This window comes from Cynara cardunculus (genome assembly GCF_001531365.2).
Source record: "Cynara cardunculus var. scolymus isolate 2C chromosome LG 11, CcrdV1, whole genome shotgun sequence".
Taxonomy (NCBI): Eukaryota; Viridiplantae; Streptophyta; class Magnoliopsida; order Asterales; family Asteraceae; genus Cynara; species Cynara cardunculus.
Genome location: NC_037538.1, coordinates 15,384,681 through 15,401,972, shown reverse-complemented (window position 1 = coordinate 15,401,972; position 17,292 = coordinate 15,384,681). Strand labels below are relative to the sequence as shown.

The window sequence follows — 17,292 nt, the reverse complement described above, 5'->3', positions numbered from 1 at the left end:
ATTTATATATATACTATATATTTTGGGGTTAGGCTGTCTAAATTGCACTGTATAATATGTTTTGAATTAATATGTTCTTGGGTTTTTTTGAAATATATATATATTTATATATATATATATACATGTATTAATTCAACCTTAATCTGAGTTTCTGAACAAGAAAGAAGGTAAGCAGTTGAAATTTCATTCTAAAACCCATCTTTTTTGGTCTTTGACTTATGATCTGTCAAATTTGTAGTTTTTTTTATTGGTTTTGAGTGTTTATTTTAAAACTCAAGTTTCTTGGTTCTTTGCTCTTAGTGTAAATCGAACACATTTATGGAGTCGTTTAAATATATTGAATTTTAAACTGTCATACAATTTTTTTTCATCGATAGTCTGTAATTGGAACCATAACTCTTATTTATTTAAATTGTATTAATATGTACTTATAAAATCAGTGGAACTTCAAAATCGTTAAAATTCATGGCTTCCGCCGCATTGCGCGGGTACACAACTAGTTATTTTAATAAATTGTTTTATGAATCCGGGAATAAATTAGTTCGTTATTAAACTTCAAACAAATTATAATAAAAAAATTAAATTAAATAAATTACACAAAAACGAACTTTTAAATAGTTAATTTGATATTAATGTCACTTATTCTTTTTTTCAAAATTATATAATATTTTCAATTTTATATTTCATTTAAAAATAAAAACCACATAAAATCGCATTATAACATCGATAGACCCAAAATATAAAACGACATTAAAATCAAGATGTATCTCGCTGCATCACGCGAGTACACTGTTAATAATATAAAACTTTTAGGTTTTAATGGGTCAATCTTTGTTTCACCTTTTTCTATAAGATTTACTGGTAACACAAAAACCCATTTCTCAAACAAGCTAATCGTAATTACAACATCATTGAATAAAGTGTTCCTTTGGCTTCTCTGTCATTACCAAACCAAAGTAACACATACACATAATTCGTTGGCTATGGCTATGAATTAGGCTCCACTTTCATGAAAATACTTGCAAGATTCGTGAAGAATGCCATCAAACATATCAAATTGGGAAGGAAGAAAGGGAAGCTTATATTTACTTCTTTCCAAGTAATTCATCAACAATTGGAAACTCTGGTGTTATATCCACAGGAACCTGCAAATTTCCCAAAATACAGATCAAGTTGGGGAGCTAAACATATGATTTTGGGGGCAAAATTGGAAGCAAAATCCTGAAATATATGTGAAATACCACTATAAATCATGCCGAAAGAGCAACAAAGAAAAATGGAGCTATTGAGAAAAAGAATACATCCGCTTCCCATACTCCGCTTCCCATACTGAATGGAAGTTGAATAGTGTATGCAGGTAAGGAGGTGGGCATTCTTGTTGAATAAGTGGGAGGTTTGAGGTTCGACTCGAGGCCTACTTGCCTAAGGAGACGGGTTATTTAGAAGAATAACCTTCTGCTATATATATTTTTTAAATGCACGACCTTCTGACATAATTAAGAACGTCTCTACCTAACAAAAAAAATGTTTTTTTCCTAACACAAGAATGCCTCAAAATCTGTCAGGAGGTCATGCAATTAAAATAAAACTATGGAAGAAGGTTACTCACGAACATAACCCCCCTTGGGACACGCTATTTACCACACCCATGATGGCAGTGGGGGGCAGTCCACAGGGTGGCGTCATACCCTTTTTGCAAAATACTCCGATCATCCCACAAAAAAATTCAATGTTTGGCTACATTTTTGAATAAAGATATTATAACTAATGCCTAAAATGCCCATCAATAGTAAATATAAGTGGAAATCTACGGTCCAAAATCAATATGTTGATTTTTTTTTTCTACAAGTGTATAATATTCATATACAGAACATTAAACTAACACACGTCCCACCTTTGGTGAGACTTGAACCCCTGACCTCCAAGAAGGTGGGGTTATGGGGTACCGGTAGGCCAGTGGCCCTTTGGTCAATACATTGGAATTTTGCAAGAAAGCCATAAAGTTGAGGAATGACGGCAATTGTAGTTTACCTGAACCATTTCCAATTTTTCCAAAGCAACTTTCAAAGGATTTGTCATCACACAATATTTTGCTAGAAGTTCTTGGGCTGCTTCTTTGTCGCCTTTTGCTTGTGTCGTTAGTATAACCCTACTTAAGCTCTCGACTGCATCTTCAATCTATTAGGACGAGTGAAAAAGTTAAACAAACAAACCCAGAATATCTCACTTGGAGGTGGGGCCCGGGGAGGGTAAGATGTACGTATACTTGACTTCTACCTCAAAGAGAGAAAGTCAGATAAGATATAATTTTGAAAAGCTGGCTAAGAGTAAACAATAACATACAAATACAAAAGTGTGCAAGTCGAAGGTAGGAGTTTGGATAAGCATACTTTATCGAAGTCAACTGAGAACGTTTCATCAGGATGTAAAACAAAGGCCCCTTTCTCGAATAACCAGTTAAACTGTAGTGCCTGTCCTTTTCTGATGGAAAATTCAAGAACATCATTAAGAAAGGATAAAGAAAAGCCATTTAATTTAATTAAAAGAAGTAGATGGCTAGACAGATTACCCATGAGCTTCTTCTAACCCAAAGCGTACTGATCGGAAACAACCTGCAAGGAAAGAAACATACATGGACTTGACGAGGCTCTCTGGAAGTAAACCCTGGTCAACCAAAAGAGATCGTCAGAACTACAGATGTACAAAAAAAAAAGCATGGTCCTAGTAAGCCCGGGTTCAGACCCAAGCCGAATAAAAAACCCGATCAAGCCAAGTATTTTTTTTTCCAAGCCCAAAAAAACCCAGCCTGAAAAAGCCCGATCGAGCCCACTTTCACACCGAAAGCCTGAACCAGCTTGAGCTTTTGAAAGCCCAAGCTTTGTTTTGCTTGCTCAAAACAGGCTTAGAAGGCCCAAGCCCAAAAAAGCCCAGACCTTGTGCATCTAGTCAGAACAATAGATATCATGGAGCAGCATATTTTATCATAGTGATTTAAATAAAGTTTTAAGTTGTCAAATGGATCATTCTATTAGAACCCAAGTGTCCAACAACATAAGAACGAGTACTGCAGACTTTGAGACTATTCAAACCTAAATGCCCAACAAATCTAGCAAAAAAAAAAAACCAACTGGAGAAAAGGATTTCTAGCACCCTTTCATCCTAAAACATGAGGAGATTAAACCATATGAAACAGCAACATAAGTTTAATTTTTAATATGAAATAGAGAGAATTTTGATGAGTGATTTGGTTGAATTATATTCAATAGTATGATTGTATCATGTATCACAATGTACATTTGGTAAGCGGACAGGACTGAATTGGACTGGACGAGCGAGAGTGAGTAGGCGGGTGAAAGACTCGTGCGGAAGGTTTTAGGGTTTTAATTTGACAAGGGTAGTTTAGTAATTCACCAATTCTTGTACCGTCACGGATTTTTGTTCCACTCATTTCAATGTGATAAAAGAAGATAGTATATCAAAATACTGACCTTATCAATAAGAAATTTAAGGGCCCAGAGGCCAACAATGTCAGCTTTAGCTTCTTCCAAAGCCGAATGAAGTTCTTGTAGCTCCTGTTTCATCATATACAAGAAGAAATAAAGTGATTACACTTATTACAACACAACAATTTCATGAACTTTATCTCTCATTAAAAGAAGTGAAAAAAAAATCACATATATTGTTCTCTTTTTATCTTGCATGGTATTCAATATCAGCCGAAGTCTTGTAGTACGCATTTCTAATCAGTTGTAAAAAGAGAAACAAGAAGCACTAAATTGGTAATAAATAAAAGAGACCCAACTGACCAATCTCACAGTAGACTTCTGATCATTTGGAAGTGTTATGGTATGTGGTCCTATCCCATGACAGCATTCATGGCAAATTGTGTGAGTGAAGAAAGAGTCGAAATCCACCAGTTCCCGCTGTTCCTTTATAATACATACATCAGCTATAGGCTGAAGAATAAGCTTGAACCTGCTTAAAAGAAGCAATCTCATCTATCAAATCATTTTTCCATAAGCTAGCTTCTTTTTTAGCTTATTGAAAAATCCCAATTTGGTTAGTCATAAGCTAGCTTTTTGACAAGTTACTTAAAGTAGCGTTTCAATAAGATCCGGGAGATTTCTTTCCACTTTTTTCCCAATTAGACCCTTTATATTTTTCCAATTAATTTTTCAGCATGTCATTTTACATTGTCACATTGCTTTATCAGCTAGCTTATTAGCCAACAACTAGTTTTTCTGCTAACAGCCAGGTTTTGAACCAACTTATCAGCTAGTTTGCCAAACATAGACTTAATGGTAAGATCAAAGGTTTTTTTCTTTACTTTGCCTCGGAAACATTCTTCAGCATCACCATTGATGTTCCTCGATCGTTTACTATTCGCTCATCATTTGGAAGATTGAATGCAACAGTTTGAGGACCCTTCACATCCTGCACTAACATATAAATGATTATCTAATGCCAAAATTGAAAACAATATTCATTTCCAATTTTCCTTATATTTTCAGAAGACTCACCCCAGAATTATAAACAAGCTGCACAACGCGAATAGGTGCGGATATCACTTCTGATGATTTATAGACGGCATCAAGTGGAAGATTTTGCTCCAAAACCTACATTTTCGGTTAACTATATATATAGAAAGAGTTGACAAAGTTGAATGAAAGTGAAATCAAGGATCAATCTAATATTGCACCTGCAAATGATCCCCAAATAGCTTAACTTGATCAGTTGCTTTATCATCCCGAACTCCAACAAATGCCTCAAATGTGGCCTAAGGAGAAACTTAGAAAAGCCTTGTTCATTACCACAGGAGACGATTACAGGAAGATAATCAAGATAATAAAATGTCAATTTTTTTGGATTCAGGCTCTAATATATTTTTCTGCCAATCTCCATGTGACAGTGCAAGGGTGATGAAAAGTATGAACGCAAAAATGTGTTGTGTATGCCAACTCAAAAGTTAATGATTTTATAAGTTAGATACTGAGATATAATAAATCATAACAGTTCATGATCCACATCGAAATCAACACCAAGAGTTGGTACCAAAACCAACAAGAATACAAAATGCAACAAAAATTATGAAGCGGGCAATTTTATATTTGTGATGCTCAATTAAAGAGTTTTGTTCCCTTTATTTCAAGCGAGAGTTTGTTAGTATATGCTCAAAAACAAATTATTAGATGATTGTAATTTTAAACATCGAGTATGAATTCATTAATATAGACAGTGTATGATTATTATGTTTCATTCCTATACTCTGTATTGTGAAATGAACATGATAATAATCTTAAAATATTTTATTCACAAAAGTCTACGGTCAAGTACTAGTTTAGGCTTGGGTTGAAGTAGTACGGTTGAGACTAGCACTTGTAAGAACTCATATGGTGGATATAAAATTTACATATAGGTACAAGTTGATGAACTTGTGAAATGGACATATCTGCTATGAGAACACTACTAGGGATGTTATATGAGTGTTATAAGTGTTTTTCATATGGTCATTGTATAAACGGCATTTGATTTGATGTCTTGAAGGCTACTATGTGTGAATCATCTACTTTAATGCTAGACATAATCACATATAACTAAGTGATAGAATAGTAGTTGGGTGTATGACAATATCATGCGGTGAGACTTGCTTGATCAGAGAGAGAATTTGTTCCTCTTGTATGATGGGAGTGATGTCTCTAGGCCACTTGACGGAACGAGGCTGAAAAAAAGGCATGCATGCTTAAATAGTCGACATACAATTTATTCAATACATCCAAAGATCAAGAAACCAAAAGTTGGATTTAACGAGAATCACATGAACCATGTCTTGTGTCCAATCTAGGCATCTAGGACAAAGAGGCACGATGTATACATTAAAATAGCCACACGAATTAATTATTTGTTGAATCAATTAATTCTTGTCACTCCGCCAGTAATGATGTGTTGTTAGACACAACTAATTACTTAAAATAATAAATGAAATTTATATTATTGCCAACAAAACCGAAACCCAAAGGGATCCACACTTAGAACAGTTTTGGATAAGGAATCAATCAACCGAAGTGTTGGTAAATTGGGCTTAATAATTATTTAGTTAATTATATTAATTAAATAATTGCTAAAAAGGACAAAAGGTTTAAGGGAGAGAAAAGAGTCATAAGCCTAAAAGGAATGTTGCAATTGGAGTTTCCTTGTTTTGAGTATAAAAGGAACCTACACAACTGAGAACTCCTTCCTCTCTATCCCTCTCCTCTCTTTCTCCTATTTCAGTGCAAACCCCAAGGGTTTAGGGTTTGTGCGAATTTTATCACACAACCTTTGAAATAGTTAGCCGATTTCTCCCTTTTCCGAGAGAACAGCTAGCACCATAACGGAATCTTATCTTGGCATTCCTATGATTTGATCATGACCCAATGTTCATGTGGACACCATTAGAGGGTGTGAACATTCGAGCCTTAAGATTCAGCATTGAAGTTGCGAACTTTGAAGTCGTTACTTCACAAAGTTTGAAACTTTAATAAGGTATGACTTAGGTTCTACTGGTTTACTTTTCATGTTTCACATGGATACTTTGTTTGGGATAAGGTTAAATTTTATACTTTTGTTGCATGTATGGGTCCCGAAGTCCCAACCGAGCTAACAGTCCAAAGTATGTTCTCTTGGGGTGGGGGACCTAGCACATGTTTAAGTAAAGGGACTTGATGGTGCTACATTCCAATATATCATTACCAAGCTGGTAATGCATGAGCCTGTAAAGATCCAAGCTTTCATTTCCCTTTATAGAATATTCCATGGCATGTTAAAAAGCCATGACTTCTTATCAACTTAGACCTTTGAACTATTTTTACAAACATATTGTCTTATCATTTTTGCAAAAAAATAGGGTAGATAAAGCAATGAACAGAAGAAAAGAACAAAATATCCCGTCATTATCCAATGATTACTTTTAAGATCAGAACAGAAATTGTTAATAGGACAAGATAATCAATTTGGGATTGTGTATCCAACTACTTAAAGCACATGCAGCATGATATGCAGAAAAGATAAGCAAGGACAGAATATGAGATTACGTAAATATATAATACCTTGTATCCGAATAGCACATCTTCATAAGTCTCGTATGGGCCGATAGTAACATCCACCTTAGAGTCCTTAGGATCAGGAAAGATGCACACCATTAAAACAACATTCAACAAAAAATACAGAAAAAGTTGTATCTACTAACTTGAACAACCTAGTTTTTACAATTCTAGTGAAGTAAGCTTTAAACTTGATTTGCCTAATGGTCTATGCAAGCAATAGAGAATTAATAGTTTTCAACTTGATTTGCCTAACTTGAACATTGTCTTATGGTCTATGCAAGCAATAGAGAATTAATATTTTTTGGATAATCTCAAAGCAGATGTCGCTTCTATGAGTATTTCTTAGTTCTTTTGAAAAAAAATACAAAATAATGCATAAAGTACAAGGACTAATCCGTTATTTCTTTCATCGCCCAAAATGCAAAAGCATAAAAAATTTCAAAGTTGTGTTGCTACTTTGAAGTACCCTTGTACTTTTTCTTAACATAACATGCTTTACATAAAGCTAATTCAATATATGTGGGATAAAGGCTGCTACCATACAAGAAAGACAAGAATTTGCCTACTTTCTGCAAGTCGACATGTAAAATAGAAAACCAATAAATGAAAAGAAATGTATGTGGAAATGAAGTGGCTAACCAATTCGATCCAGGCTATATCCGAGTCATAATAGTCATTTGAAAGGAAAGCATCAGCCTTGCTATGTAGCAGTCTCTTCAAACTATAAAAAGCACGAATGACATTAAAAGCCGATACCTTCTTAAAATCCGGCAACTCAAAATTTAAGAACCCCTCTACCTAGGTGAACTTGTCAAATCGCCTGCTTTATGCAATAACTCGGCAGTTTTTGCAAGAAATGCAGAATATTCTTGAGAATAAGGGATGCTATAGAGATCACTGGCAGAACTAACTATATTATTGGATAAAAAATCTCTATGCCTTCTAACTACACTGAAAAATCCAGATGCATCTTGTTTTTCATCATCTGAAAGCCCTTTTGTCCACAATTCAAATTCCTGAGACGAGATAGAAATATGATCCACCATGTTAGAATATTTAACTGAATATCAGACCAGAGGGAGGTTCAAGGGAAAACCTCAAAAAAATGAAAAACTGAGAAACACCTCGGTAACCATTCATTTGGACGGTACGCACATGTGCATAAAAGTAACTGAAGTTGTTTCTTGGTTTTTATGCACGTGTACATGGTATTCACATGTGCATACCGGGAAAATTGCTCAAAAATTACTTGTATGCACATGTGTATACAGTCCAGATGAACGATTACCAGGGTATTACTCACTTTTTCATTTCTTTGCCAGTTTTCCCTTGAACTTGACCCTATCAGACCATATGACATTAAAAAACTATACCATTTTATCCATGTCCGGAGGATAGAAATTGGCACCAGGTGGTTTCTGTATGGGAAAGGCAGTCTTGTATTCAAGACCTTTCCACCCACCTATTGGCTTTGTTGCTTCAGGAAGTAATTTAATGGCAGAGTCTGCAGTCGTCAAAAATGCTTCATTTTCATCAAGGGAAGACCTGCCAAGGGAAATTACTTTAACTCAATGGTTCACCAATGATTGTTCGACATTTCAAAAGTGAAAATCAACATCCTTTGTGGGCATTGTACATATTTAGTCATTGGTCACAATGTTGGGGAATTTGGTATAGGGTTCATGAGAAATCACATTAAAGACTTGGATAAGAATCTAAGATGTGTAGAAAAATCACTTTCCTTGAGTAATATTTCACCGATGTATCTGCCTAGGTTACATGAAATTTTTACTCGAGGATAATCTCAATTTTCACACTCTCGATTTAGGCAGAAATCGAGAGCAGTAAACACAGAGAAATTCATAAGGGTTTGTGCACTAAAACCAAGAATGAATCTACCTTTAGAAGGTAAATGGTTACTGCAATTGAGCAGTTATTGAGCGATTACAAGAGATTACAGAGCAGTTACAAACTAGTGGCATCAGTGGGTTCTGCCCCCCTTTAACCGTGCTAGGGGCGTGGCCCCCTTGACCTCTTCCATATGGCGACATCTGGTGATCTCGGGTTCGAGTTCTAGATAGCTTATACAAGTGTGCACTACGCACCTCCTAACCCATATTATAGCTTAATTGCCAACCAACCTCTTCGTTCTTTTGTGAATCCAATTAAACCAAAAGGCCAGATGATTCACTGAAATCACCAACATATGGTATAAACTCAATGTTGATTTTTTATCTAGTTTTGACCACCCAGTGTAAATTTAGTAAACATTTTTTATGACACCATCTGCATATTAGGAAATTGTAAGATAGTTCCCCATAATAAGCTCATTGTTTACCTTGTGCACAAGTAGGTGCCATGTCACCCTCAAATGTGCTTTTCCAAAGAGGATTAAACATCATTACTTCTAAGAAATACCATTGTAAATGTTCAACAAGAATTTTTTTATTTCAAAAGAGGACTCATTTTGAGTTGGCATATAAGGAAAAGTGACGCCAATTCAGGTTTAAAAACAGATTTCATGATTTCATTACATTAATAACATTGTTCTGAAAAATACCACTTATGCTAATTTTTTAAGTGGATGGTTAGTTACAAATTAATAAAGGAGGATAGTTATCAAAGATATGAAGATGATATCTTATCGGAGAAATCTTACATGGCACTTGTGGAGGAAAGGTCTTACCATGGACTTTTGTTTATTGAATAATAAAGCCATTTTAAATTGTCGAATTGGGACATTGAAGCACGCCCCTTTAACCATTCCCTAAGAGACGGATTGCTGCACCAAACCTGATTCAAGAACAAGCAAGAGCAAATAAATAACATTCTATCAAAGCCTTTCACATCCATCAAACTTATTAAATTACATATGCACCAGATCAATATAACCAGAAGTTGGTATGAACTCAATAAGACATACCTGCTGGTGGAAGATGTCATCCATCATTCTTGCAGCATGAATGAGTAAAACCAGAGCTTCCTTGTCCCCTTCCGTCAGGCCTGTCAACTGTGTCATACAAGATTTAGATAAAATTCCGAACTTCCAGTTCCATTACAGCATACAGGAATGATCAAATTTATACAAAGGGACACGCCATAGGAGGTTGAGATGATATATATACACACACATATATATATATATACACAGGCCATGTCGCCCGCACGCCCTTTTGTCGACCGTTAATGTAGAATCACAAGTGAGTTTGCACATGATTTGGCCGTTTTCGTATTCTCTTATTTAGTTACTATTCTCGTTTGATCCTCCCTCTCTCACTCTCTATCTCTCTCTCTCTCTCTCTCTCTATATATATATATAGGGTTAGGTTCAGGTTCAGAGAAAAACCGCAAAAAAAGAAGGAACTGAGGGACACCCTACCATTCATCTATATATTATGCATATGTGCATACAAGTACTTTGTAAGTAATTTGTCTGGCATACAAATGTGCATAACATGCACACGTGCATAGAAACCAAGAAACAGCTTCAATTACTTGTATGCACATGTGCATATCATATAGATGAATGGTTATGAAGGTTTTCCCTTGAAACCTCCCTATATATGTGTGTGTGTGTGTATAGGTGGAGGTTCAAATGAGAACACCTCTGTTTTACAAGAATGCGAGAACATTTATGGACCTCCAAATTACTTAACTCATAATTAAAATTAAAAGAAAATAAACTAATTAATTAAGGATAATCATGTGATTTTCAATTTATCTGTAATTTTGGTGACATCCTTATCTCTAAAATCACATACATATAATATGTTAACCGGTATTAAATAATTATCACAACAAAATCACATAATGAACAGACAGAGCAATGAATGTAGATGTGATCATCATTGGTTTTCAATTATCACAACATTATCACATCACTATTACAACAAAAATCATATAATTATTAGATGATTATCACATCAAAATCACCTCATAAAAAGTCTTCAACTTATCAAATCATTATCACATTATTATCATGGTAAAATCAGATAATTATCACAATATTATCACATCATTATCGACAACAGACACATCGACATAAAAAGTCTCCGATGATAATAACAAAATTTAAGAGATAAGGATAAATCTAGGATAACAAAAAATTATGGATAAATACCAATTAATTTTCATTTATTTTAGTTTTTATTATATGTTAATTAATTTTGAGGCCTAAAAGTATTCTCGCATTTTGAGCGATCAATTGCAAACCACCCTCATTTGTGAAAACCTTATGTATAATAAAAACTAGAATAAATATGTATGTAATTAATTGGGGCTACTTTTTATTATATGTTAATTAATTTTGAGGCCCGATGTATATATATGTATGTATATATATGTATGTATGTATGTATGTATGTATGTATGTATGTATGTATATATATATATATATATATGTATGTACATATATGTATGTATATATGTATATGTATGTATATATATTGGCATGTAAACGAACTGAACGTTCAGCAAACTGTCCATGAACCGTCGGCGGGAAGTTCGTTTATTTAGTAAATGAACGAACATGAACAAGTTTTTTTTCGTTTAGATAAACGAACGAACAAGAACAAATGTCTTGTTTGTTCATTTATGTTCGTTTACTTTCGTTTATTTATGTTCGTTTAATATATATATATATACATACATACATATAAACTTTTATTTACATATAAGGAAATTTTAAATCTTGAAACTTGGCCCATAAAGAATTAAATACATTTTTGGGCTAATCAAATGTGGGCCTTTATTTAAATTTAGTCCATTACTTTATTTATGTTCTTTTATGTTCATTTAAAATTGTTCGTTTATGTTTGTTCATTTATGTTCGTTCGTTTAGCATCTTAACTAACGAACATGAACAAACACGAACATGCCTACTTTACAAATGAACGAACACCTAAAATGTTTGTTCGTTTAATGTTCATGTTCGTTCGTTTGTTCGGTTAACTTAAACGAAGGAATATGAACAAGACCCCATTCGTGTTCGTTCGGTTCGTTTACAGGCCTATATATATTTGTGTATGTATGGATGAAAAAAAAGGCTTTTGTGGCATGTAGATGTATGAATCCAATCTGTGAGGGTTTAACAGTACCCAAAAGAACGAAGATAGGAGAATACAACCTCTGCACTAAGTGAGAAAGGAGCATAACGGTTTAGCTTTTTTTGAAGATCCAAACTCCGTGCTTCCACATCACACTGGTACCTACAATAGTTTAACAAAGAAGTAGAGGTATAAGCAAGTATGCAAACTATTCAACTTGATAAATTAGGATTGAGCTGGACTTGAAACAATTATGGTTCTCCGATTAGACAGGGCTTATTACACTATACCAGCTGAATTCAAACATGTTTGTGGAACATGGGTCAGCACTATACTTATCCCCAGTAACTGTCTGGCTTATTACACAATATAGAAAATTGAAGCTTATCATGCAATTCTCTGAATGGTAAAAACATGTTTTCAACATGGTATTCTTTTTTATTCATACAAACCACTCATAACGCTTCAAATGCAGTTTCAATGAAGACTTTATCATTCCAAGAATATCCTACAGATGTAAGAAAATAAGTAATCTTTGTAGTCCTTTCATAGCAAACAGTACATCCTTAAAGTTTCCCTATAGCCACATTTTTCATCCATGTGTTATCAGCAAAATATTCCAAACCTGAAAATGAATAAGAGTGCCCGCATGCTTAATGATGTACCTTTTGTTAATTATGTCAAATAGTTGACCATATTGTCCATCTACATTTACTGGAACATACTGAGGATCTTCTTTAACAACTGCCTGCTTATACTCCTCAATGGAAATATATTTAACCGCAGAAACTTCAGATTCCTAGACAAAAGGAATGACCACATGTTTAGATTTCAATTGTTTAGATCAATCAATGCTTATGCAGTCTAGCGAACTAGCGATGAACACACACACACACACACATATATATATATATATGCCCAGAATAAACGACGACTGAATTATCCATCACCTGAAGAGTAAAAGCCTCCAAGGGAATTGGGTCTACTGTTGTCACCAGATAAACATCATCGAATTCGTTATTGATGAAGTTACCGTTATTTGTGACACTGCAATAACATGCAAAGACAATGAATGCATTTCATGAACAAAAATAATAGCATTTAATCTCTGTAGAATAAGAACAGGCACAAGCAGAAACGAACAAAAAGTAACAGAAGAATACAAGTTGGCAGAACATTATGAATTTAAAGAAAAAAACTCACTAAAAATACTAAAATGATGTGTGTGTGTGTATATACATAGTGAAAATAAGTAAGAAATCAACACATAAACGCATTTGACAAGTGAAAGATGATCATTCTACATTAATATACACCTAAGAAGGTACAACTTCCAAGTCTTTTTTTATTCATTTCATCGGAGAAACGATACAGAATGGAATACCTTCAATTGGCTACTACAAACCATCTTGATTCTTTTAAATAATCATTCATTGCATTATATTGAACCAAAAGCCATTATTCATTTTCATTCCCAATTCTCACCCCTTAATACCCCCAACCAAGCACCTCCTTCAGTGGCAGAACACAAGCCTTCTAACCATGATGGCCAGAACTATTCTCTTATATATTTTCAAAAACACAAATCACATTATCAAACTATAACATTCATCTTAAAACTCTAAAACAAGACATTTAATATGAAAATGTCAAACATCAGTGACGGTGATTTTCAAATCTCCTCAAGTAGGATTCGAACCTACGACCAATCGGTTAACAGCCGGATCTTTCCTATCAAAATTGTTTGTTCTTGGATATACCTACGCCTATCATTTTCGTCAAAGTGGAACTCGTCAATCTTTGGCGGCTTTGAAATTTCGCAGAATTTCCTCCAAACTAATCTTAGCACTTTCCCATTCGATAAACAAAACCAATGAGTCGTTCAAAAACTTATTCTTCCATTTTATTCCTTATCCTTGTTTTCATAATATTCATTTCTAAAATGACTTATAAAAATAAGATTAAAAGTGGTTTCTTTTCTAGTCGTTACCAACCATTGACACAGTTCTAAAATAGATTTCAATTGCTTATAATCTGCATTTTGAACGACATCCATATCATAACTTAGAAGTTGCATCTTCGGAATTATTTTCTCATGAAATCTTTAGGATAGAACTTCTCTACTAACCGAGTCCCCCTTAGTAAAAAAATCCATATACAACAAATAAGGTCCCTACTATCGGATAAGAACAGAAACTTATAAGTAAATTGGCAGCCAATCAACGAAAGTCTACCTCTGTTGCAGGAAAACAAATAGTAATTCAAAGGCATCCATTGGCAGGGTTAGACCAAGCTCTTCTTGAAGCTCTCTCCTGCAAACATACAACTTTCAAAATCGCCACAAACCATTCGAGATGTGATTGGGGGGGGGGGGGATAACTTTCAAAAATAATATCCAAAACTTCCTCCCGATTTCTTGCACAAACAATTATAAAACCTATTTCAAAGCTTCTTATCATAAACCAATACTCGATTTCATACGATTCATTAGTTATATCAATAATTATCCCAACCAGTCAACAACTTTGTCCAAAAATTGCTTTCCGGAGAGTTCAATAATTTACCTGGCCGTGATAAGGGATGCATCCCCAGCAGATATATGACCAGCACTAGAGATATCCCATAATCCAGGCCATGCATCTTTACAAACAGCCCGCTGCTGGAGAAGAAGTTGTTGGGTACTTTCAGCAAAAATCCACACGTGAACAGCTCGATGGTAATCTCCATCTTTGTGAACCAATCCCCTGTACATCCGATGAAGTAACGGATCAGACAAGTATCATCATTCATTTCAATCCCAAAATAGATTTTCATCTTTTACTTACAAAAGTTGAAGCAACTTCTTTTTAAGATCATAAAAAGGAACCATAAACAGACAGGCCCAATGTCTAATCATAGCAAAAATATATGAACAGTCTAAATAGAAAGTAGAAACGAAAAAGTATCGAGGCATCATAATCATGGAGGATTATGAGTTCTAGCACGATCAGAAATCCCTAGAAATATATCAAAGAAAAACCCTTAACAATTGTGATCCTCGTCCAACATATACTCCAATGACGTCAAGCTTATCACTCTTCACATGTGAATTTGTTATGGATAAGCTTGAAGAAACTTAAGACCAATTCTACTTCAATCTGGAGAATCTGTTTGGAACTTCCACGCTATCCAAAATTTCTCCAAAACCCAACAAAATACCCATCAAACAATAAGAAGTTTTTTACAGAAACTCTCAAGTAGTTGATTAATGGAGGAGTAATGAAAGCCAAGACCCATTATATGTTGATTACAAGTGAAGTTGTCCTGAGATTCAAAATCGGAAATGAAAGAAAAGAATTAGAATATGAAAAGAGTAAAGGAATCTGACCTGGCTTTGGAGAATCCAGTTTTCTGACCAGTTTCAGTGAGGACGTCGAAGTGTTCTTCTTCAGTAGTATTGCCCATTTCGTTGTATGGATGCGTTTCTTGTGTGCTTGCTTTCAATTCAATGGAGTCTAAATGTCTGTATGATAGAGATGGGCAGAAGAATCTTTACAGAAAATTGCCACCTTCCCAAATAAAGAATGTCTCATTATAGTTCGTCTTTTAAAATGAGTATATTGAACGTTCTAAGCATTGACCCACCCTAAAATACGCAGGTTTTTTTTTAAAAACTTGATAATTCATGGAAACATTCAATTTTTTATTTTAAGACATAAATTTATATTAAACTAGTTGTTGTGTATCCGTGTAAGACGACGGGAGCCGTGAATTTTAACAATTTTGAAGCTTCATTGAGTTACACTTGGTTTTACATATTAATACAATTTGAATAAATAAGAGTTATTGGTCCAATTACAGTCTATCAATGAAAAAAACTGCATGACAATTTAAAATCCAACATATTTAAACGACTCCACAGTTTTGTTTGATTTACACCAAGAGCAAAGAATCAAGAGATCGAGACCGAGACCGAGAGTTCTATAGCAATTGAATGAGAACTTTTAATAACTTATGGTGAATATCAATTTGAATATCACCTTGAGGGATGGGGAGAAGACATGGAGGTGATGAGAGGGTGAAGGCATGAGTGGAAGGTGTCAAAAGTATCTTGGGAACATGAGAAGAAAAGGTAATAATGTGCAAGTTGTTATTTTAATTGTAGATTAAGAGATTTTAACACTGAATGTATAAAGCAATAGTAGTTAATGCATTATGAGTTGTTTTTAAGACTTTGTGCATAAATGTATAATACTTTGGGCATTAAAAATTGTTTTTAAAACTTTTGATAAATCTGGTTTATAAGATAATATAGATTAAAAAATTAGTAATTTTGATTAATAAAAGAGTATTACGGGTATTTACAAATTTCGTCTCTCTTATCATCATCGTCAATATATTATACAACCCTACGACATAAATATTGTGATCACATTCTCAACACCATTATTAAAAGATTGTTGTACTGCCTTACAATATATAAATACTGTAAACTAGGGCCAACATCACACATTATGCACACTCTGCAAATGTTGATTTTATTTTATGGTGAGATGACAATGTGCACACCTAAAACCAAAATCGACGGTGGGTCGTACAATTTGGCAGAGAAGAGGTTGGTGTTAAGTTCACCAGAAAACAGGGGAGGAAGTTGGGGCACGACTTGATCGATCCTCGACTCACTACGAACCATCCCACCATGTCCACAGCCCAGTAAGGAAGTGGGTCCACGTAACGCCACCTAACACAGCCACCGCCACATCCAGTGATAACCATCATCGTCATCAGTCATCACCAAGCTACGGTTAGTAGTAATGGAAATTCTTGTTCTAACAGTCGTAATGAAAACGATGCTCATCTTTCGCTATATAAATGGATTCCTCTAACAATGGCTGAAAAAATAGAACTCAAGAACAAGTTTGAGATTGGTTTTGGTTTTGGTTTTGGTTGGAGGCTGCACCATGGAAGATAGATTATTTTTAAGGTTTTGAAATAACAAGTTAAGGAAATTAGAGACAAACCATAAATAAATTATAATTAATTATACTTTATACTCTTATGATTAGTTATTTAATTTACTTTACATGCTTTATATCGCCTGCTTGCAATTGCAATTGCACTTGCAACACAAGAAACTAACCACTTTGAAGAAATTCCAATCTGATATAATGCATAACCAATGGATG

General features: G+C 34.4%; 1 protein-coding gene across 2 annotated transcripts; it reads right to left on the bottom strand.

Annotated features, from left to right (window-relative positions):
- Positions 1–731: 731 nt before the first annotated feature.
- Positions 732–15,658, bottom strand: LOC112521158 (nudix hydrolase 3-like). 2 transcript variants are annotated; one of them, XM_025129862.1, is made up of 21 exons: positions 15,495–15,658; positions 14,692–14,871; positions 14,362–14,439; positions 13,078–13,174; positions 12,793–12,926; positions 12,208–12,289; positions 10,006–10,092; positions 9,769–9,875; positions 8,456–8,627; positions 7,881–8,098; positions 7,722–7,803; positions 7,086–7,151; positions 4,700–4,777; positions 4,521–4,616; positions 4,328–4,434; positions 3,807–3,975; positions 3,489–3,572; positions 2,570–2,664; positions 2,391–2,481; positions 2,032–2,178; positions 732–1,145 (listed from the first exon to the last, which is right to left on the bottom strand). In XM_025129862.1, the coding sequence occupies exons 1-21, from the start codon at positions 15,569–15,571 to the stop codon at positions 1,086–1,088; spliced, it is 2,307 nt and encodes a 768-aa protein (XP_024985630.1). In that variant the 5' UTR covers positions 15,572–15,658; the 3' UTR covers positions 732–1,085. The 2 variants fall into 2 exon arrangements, with proteins under 2 accessions (XP_024985630.1, XP_024985631.1); XM_025129863.1 differs by lacking the exon at positions 4,700–4,777.
- Positions 15,659–17,292: the final 1,634 nt, after the last annotated feature.

Bases quoted from the DNA above. Each gene is read 5' to 3' on its own strand.
- LOC112521158 (XM_025129862.1), bottom strand. From the start codon at position 15,571: ATGGGCAATACTACTGAAGAAGAACACTTCGACGTCCTCACTGAAACT. The intron at 4,778-7,085 runs GTATTATATATT...GTTTCTCCTTAG, and splicing joins ATGTGCTATTCGGATACAAG to GCCACATTTGAGGCATTTGT. The intron at 3,573-3,806 runs GTCAGTTGGGTC...ATGATGAAACAG, and splicing joins AGAAGTCTACTGTGAGATTG to GAGCTACAAGAACTTCATTC.